The sequence below is a fragment of the Pinus tabuliformis genome, chromosome 5_1, assembly GCF_031772625.1.
Source record: "Pinus tabuliformis cultivar Carrire ecotype Pingquan chromosome 5_1, CPIR1, whole genome shotgun sequence".
In the NCBI taxonomy this organism is placed as follows: Eukaryota; Viridiplantae; Streptophyta; class Pinopsida; order Pinales; family Pinaceae; genus Pinus; species Pinus tabuliformis.
Genome location: NC_142305.1, coordinates 586549331 through 586556215, shown reverse-complemented (window position 1 = coordinate 586556215; position 6885 = coordinate 586549331). Strand labels below are relative to the sequence as shown.

Genomic DNA, 6885 nt, shown 5'->3' with positions numbered 1-6885 from the left:
AATCTGATATTTGGATGGTGGATTCTGGAGCCTCCTCGCATATGTCAGGTAAAAAGCAATGGTTCAGAAATTTTAAAGAATCCAACACTGGAGTACAAATCTATCTTGGAGATAATAGTGGGTACGAGATCAAGGGACATGGAGATTTCCTTGTTACTCTACCTGATGGTAAGATCATGAATATATCTGATGTGTGGTATGTTCCTGGCATTAAGAAGAATCTAATTTCTGTGTCCAAGATTACAGATTAGGACCTCAAGGTAGAATTTTTTAAATCTTATTGCATTATTAAAGATTTGTTGGATCAGATGAAGCCCATTGCTACAGGTATTCGCATAGGAGGACTCTACAAGTTGGATGTGAAAAGTATGCCTCAGCAAGCCTTGATGGCGTCAAATAAGTCTGCTGAAAATCTGTGGCTGTGCGGAAGCATGGAGGGGAGGCCGTCTACCTCTTATTCGTTCTCAGGTGACCCTGCAGCCCCCAGTGGAAGTCGGCAGACGCCAAAGGTCATTCTTCTGCAACATCCTCCTCCATCTTCTGCATCATCTTTAATTCGTCCCAGTCCTAGTCATTTTGCCAAATGGCTTTCCAGGATACAAAGAAAGTCTGCCATGGAATGGCTGGAGCTGTTGCTGCCCTGCACCCGCTGGATTCGAACCTACAAATGGAGAGAATACCTGCAGGCCGACATTATGGTCGGGATCACAGTCGGCACAATGCTCGTTCCTCAGGCAATGTCATATGCAAAGTTAGCTGGACTTCACCCAATTTATGGACTTTATTCTGGTTTTGTTCCTGTATTTGCGTATGCAATTTTTGGCTCATCGAGGCAACTTGCCATTGGACCCGTAGCGTTGGTTTCACTTTTGGTTTCTAACACCTTATCCAGTATTGTGGATTCAACTGATGACCTATACACAGAGCTTGCAATACTGTTGGCTCTTCTAGTTGGCATCTTGGAGTGTTTAATGGGAATTCTCAGGCTTGGATGGCTTATTCGTTTTATAAGCCATTCTGTCATTTCAGGTTTAGGTGACAGTGGCCAAGAGCTGGGAGCGAGCGAGCAGATCCCTCAACAGAGTTCTCAAAAATTGATTAGTTTGACAGATATCAAAATGATTAATGTCACAGATACCAAGGCTCTCTTGGCATTGCTCAGCGAGGATCGAACGCTGGAGAGCGTCATCCCCGAATTCTTTTCCAAATTCAAACGCCATGATCATTTCGATATCTGCTGCACTCTTGTCCTCCTCATAGAGGATAAGAGAATCTTGAAGCAGTCTCAGCGCTTGGTAGCATTTTATATTCTGCATGATCTCTATTGTGGGGAGCAGTCATTTGTGAATCCATTTAATTCTTTCCTCATTGATGTTGCCTCTGATGACAGTGCTAACATTGTGGAGAGGGCATTTCTGCTTCAGTTGCTTGGTTCTACACATAGCAACAACAACAAAAAGGAGATTGTAAGCCAAACTGCAGCCGAGTACATCAGGACTTTTGATCCAAATTCACATACATTCTTGACTCGTGAGCAACTGCAGAAACAATATTCTGATAAGCTACCAGTAGAGTCATATAAAAGTTATTTTAAAAATGCATCTATCAAAAATGTAATACGAGATCCAGATATTCCCCAAGGTTGTGGAAATAGAGAGACAGCAGCAGCTGGCCTGATTCAGAATACATCATTGAAAGGACTTGAACCACCATGGATTAGGCCAGTCCCACCCAGGCTTCCTGAACAAGATGGAGAGTTAGTGTGGCTTACACCTGATAACAATCATGAGTTGCTCTGGGATAAAGGCATGTGTGCTGACACTAGTCGTGGAGCTGCTGTTAGGGATTTGATAGGCAAAGCTCTAAAAGGAGCACTTGCGCCTACACAACAGCAGAGAGTCCTCATGGAGCTTGAAGCTGATCCAAAGCTTGTTTATCACTGTGGGTTGTCTCCACGTTGTCTCCCGGAATTGGTTGAAAACAATCCTGTAATTGCTGTTGAAGTGCTTCTGAAGTTGATGAATTCAGTACATATAGCAGACTATTTCAAAGTATTTGTCAATATGGACATGAGCCTGCACTCTATGGAGGTTGTTAATAGGCTTACAACTGCTGTTGATCTTCCCACACAGGAACCACAATTCACTAAGCCACTAGGAAGACTGAAGTTTGATTTGTTTAGGGACATTTTAGGTGTGTTTAAAAATCCCTTTCTCCATTAAGGGGGGATGTTAGAAATTAATGGAGAATAGGTTACGTAGTTATGATTTGCTCTTTATTTGACATTCAGTTCCTATTAATTAGGAATCTGTTTTTGCCTATGTATCTATTTAATTCTTGATGATTAATGAATAAGTGGAAGCGAATGCATTTGCTGGAGGGAGCTCCTGGTGATCTGCACCTGTGAGCTCCCGTGTGTTTGGTCCAAACTTCTATCTTCTGCATTTCTTATCATATTTGACAGTCTCTTTTCCTAGAATGGTATTGGGTTTTTAAATCTTAATCTTTTTAATTTTATTTAATTTTCATGCCGATGCCCAATTTCGTTGCGACTAATGTATATAACATTATCTTCATTACACTTCAAATTATCCACCATTCATTTAAAAAACCAATATATTTCATTAAAAAATAAAGAAAAATTCGCCTCTTCATCAATGGTGTGGGTTGTGAAGTAATATGTGAGTTTGATTTGAGGTTAAGGTTGTTTATTTACCTGAGAGATATAGCTTTGTATGTCTCTGTTTCTGCACAAATTTATATAGCATTAAATGCAGAAACATAATATTAGCAAATGTCTCAAGCTATAAAATAAAGAGAGAATAATCTATCACGGGGCAATGAGCTGAAAATAAAGCAAAAGGTTTTAATAATTTAAAAGGTGTATACTCCCAAATGTTTTCCATATTTGAATTTAAGTATAGAAATAAATTCAAATTTGAATTCAAACTTGGTAACTATGAAATAAACAATTATAAATAACCAAGCATGCTTTAGATGAAATGCAAGGATGCAAAAATTTAAATTCTATAATTACATATCTTTTAATATATTGATTATCTAATATATTGGGTTTGTCATATTTGTCATATTATTCCTCCTATCTTTTTTTAGGTATTGTCTCTTTCCCAATATACATTTTTTTTTATTTGGAGCCTTACTTCTAGGAAGTTGTAGTTTCCAAGAATTACTTGAACATTCATATATTTTTGGTGCCATAAAGCTAGACTAGTGAGTAATTGTGTTTTCTTCTTCTAAGGATGATTACTTTCAAACCTACCTCCCCATTGTTATAGAAAATTTGCATAATAATAGAAAATTTTGACACTCATGAATCTAGATAAAACATAAAGTGATAGGCATGAAAAGCAAAGGTGTTGCCTAATTAGGGAACAATTTTGCCTGGATGGCGAATTTCTCACTAGAATCATAGGAAAAAATATTCAAATCTGGGAATGTTTAAATCATTTTTTTGGTGGTGGAAATAGATTCAACACCATCAAAACCCCTTGGGGCACCCAAAATCCTAAAGCTTGACAATTGTAACTCAGATATTCAAAAATTTCCACCACCTTTTCTCAAAATCATGTCAGAATTTCTATTGCTTTATTAACAAACTTGTGGCTTGTTTAGACTATGCTAAAACCAAATTACCATAATCAAATTTCCATTTGATAGGTAAGATAAATTTGAAATTCCAAGCCTGGTGTAAATGCAAATTATATAAAAATGACATTAGATGTAGTGCCAAAACAATCGTTTAAATGATTGGTAATATGGCATCTATTCATGACATCCATCAAGATGGATGAAAACACATAATATATATTTCATATTAATTAATATAAATAATAATAATATTAATAATTAATCGAATCATAATTTATTTTAAATTATTATTATGATTATTATTTTTACTACTTATTTTCATGATCACTGAGGCTTAAATTCAATTAATATATGAGTTAAATATATAATGACAAATGCCAATATAATACTTTTTAAATTAAATTGAAAAGAAAAAAACCCATAACTACTTCTTACATAAATTTCAATTCTTTATGCCTCGCTATTACTGAAAAAAACATAGTCTCACTATTAAACTAAATTGGTTTTTTTCCAAGAATTTTAGTCAATGCTAACTAAAATTTGGCAAAGATTTTTGAAAACTTTGAATTTAACTTATTTAACCAGCGTGCTAGTGCCCCACCATTCTTTCATGGAGTTGAATCCATTTATACATTACAATAAAAAATTTACAATATTGCTTGAGATTGTTTCAAAGAGGTGAAAAAAAACATTTGGAGACTTTATTAAAAATATTTGATGGATATTTCTTCCATTCTAGAATATGTTCATAGGTGTATACAAATAATACATTGTTGCAATCTAGAATGTGTTAACCTATAACTAAATTAGTACAACTATGGCCAACCATAAGTTACCATATTAAACCATAGGCAACCATGGTCTAACATTGCTATATATGATCACCAAGTACCTCTATGGTCAACCATGTTTACCTATGGTCAAATAATATCAACCATCGTTGACATGGTCAAATATTTAACAATCATGGTCAACATGGACGGCCATGGTCACCATTGGTGAAGCAAGGTCAAACAAGGTCAAACCAATGTTTTTCATGGTATGTATGGTTAAAAATCATTAAGCATGGTCAAAATAGTTAACCATTGTCAACCATATTCAATTATAATCAAACATAGTCAATTATTGTTAAATAATTACAACCATGGGCAACCATCCTCAACTATAGTTAAACAATTACAACCATGAGCAACCATAACTACCAAATTCAACCATAGTCAATCTATGGTCAAACATCCTCAACACGTTCAACATGGCCAATCATAGTCAACCATAGTTAACCATACTCAAGTCTGGTCAACAAGGACAACTTTAGTTAACCATGGGCAAACCATTTTTCCTTTGCTCAACATGGTGAACCATGGTTATACATAATTAACACTAGAAAACATGGTCAACCAGCTTCAATTATAATATATCATAGATTTGGTTTAATATGGACAATTATGGACACCTATAGACAACCATTTGTTGAATGTAATCCACCTTTGTCAACCATAATTTTACCACCATAGACAACTATTTATGGAATGTAATCCACCTTTGTCAACCATAACTTTACCATGTTTAACTATAGTCAATCAAGGCTTGCTAATCCTATCCTCTCACTTCAACTATCAAATAGCACATCACATTAATAAAATTGTTGATATACCCAATTAAATTCATTTTCAACTTTTCAAACATCCATAAGCCAAGACAGGGAAATTACATCAATTATATGAACCAAATTATTAATGTAGTAATGTTAATATATTAAATGATAAAAAATAAAAATTCGGAAAATATAAATTAAAAGAAGCCAAAAATATATAATGATGGAGGCAGGAGTAGCCACTCTAAAAATACATGTCTTTAAAAAAAATACGGGAAATAGCTGCATAGTAGCCACCACGAAGCCAGTTTTAATGAATAAAGAACTAACTCATGTGGACCGAAGCAATGATGAGTCTTTCAACAAGCTTCTGTTAATAGTTGTATCAGCAAGAAGGAATGCGGTCAGTGTGGAGGTGGTCAAAACGCTATGTAAATTGGAGATTTCATTTGGTTTATATTACAAAATGTGTCACTCGTATCAATCTTTTAAACTTTGTCAAACAGTAATTTATTTCAAATGATTTTAATGAGACATCTTATTATTACAGCTTTTTCGGGCTTTTCAGGTTTGAATATTTGAAACACTTAAATTTAAATAAAACTATGTTAGAAAACTTGTGTGCAGGGTAATGTGGGCAGAAAGAGAGACATCAGAGCAAAATGTAAACTTACACATGCTAAATTTTTCATCTTGAATTTTTAAAAATTTTCCATAATGTATATCAATTAAGGATTTTTTTCAGTTCAATCCTATCTTTTACAAGTTTTAATAATTTATTATGCATTTTATACTTTTATAAATTTATAGTTTAATTATTTCTTTTATATTAAAAAAAACCCGAAAATATTTATTTTATAATTTTTAGGGTAATATTTTTCAAAACGATGTAGAAAGTTGTTTTTGTTTTTCTTTCCACATTGGTTGTAGAGTGTTGTTTTTTTATAAATATCTTTTTGTAAATTGGAATGTATTTATATTTTTTTTTTGTGTTGGATTTAAAGTTTCCAATTTTGTTTCTTCATAAATATTTATTCTAAAATTGTTATTTTCAGACATGGTTCAATTTAATGTCATTATATCATGTGAAATCATTACTAATTAAAATATGATAACATTTTGAAATAATATAGTGCATGGAGGGAGAAATTATGATGTGAAATCATTACTAATTAAAATATGATCATGTTTTGAAATAATATAGTGCATGGAGGGAGAAATTATGATCTTTTAATATGATTTATATTAATCCATGTATTGTTGAAGAATGTAATTATGGAAAATAATTTCAAACAAGTGTTGCAATACAAGTAGTCTCTGCCATTGACATTAAGGTTTATGTTGGTACAAAATTTGCATATAGAAGTTATTAGCATGAGACCTATAAAGCATGCTATGAAACATTTACACTGATCTTTATATAATATGGAGAATGTTAACATATATTTTTCATATTTGTAAGTTAACAAAACATTATTATTCTATGAAATTGTATTACAAAGCGCAATTGTATATATATTTATATGATTAAGTTTCACATGATGTTAGAGTTTTGCCTAAGCGGGGACTAATATGTGAAAATTGTGAGGGTTGTGAGGGGTTTTTCTTGGGTTTCTTTTGGCCTAAACATTTAATGACCATCTCATAACTTGTTAATGTTTTGAAAAAGAGATGAAGAAACA

The 6885-nt window shown here is 33.3% G+C and overlaps 1 protein-coding gene across 1 annotated transcript; it reads left to right on the top strand.

The window, feature by feature from the left end:
• The first annotated feature begins 388 nt into the window (after nt 1-388).
• LOC149166208 (uncharacterized) lies at nt 389-2222 on the top strand. Its single transcript, XM_089430098.1, has one exon. It carries the CDS (start codon nt 432-434, stop codon nt 2220-2222), a length of 1791 nt encoding a protein of 596 aa, XP_089286224.1. The 5' UTR covers nt 389-431.
• Nucleotides 2223-6885: the final 4663 nt, after the last annotated feature.

Excerpts from the sequence above, each read along its gene's own strand:
- LOC149166208 (XM_089430098.1), top strand. The coding sequence starts at position 432 with ATGGAGGGGAGGCCGTCTACCTCTTATTCGTTCTCAGGTGACCCTGCA.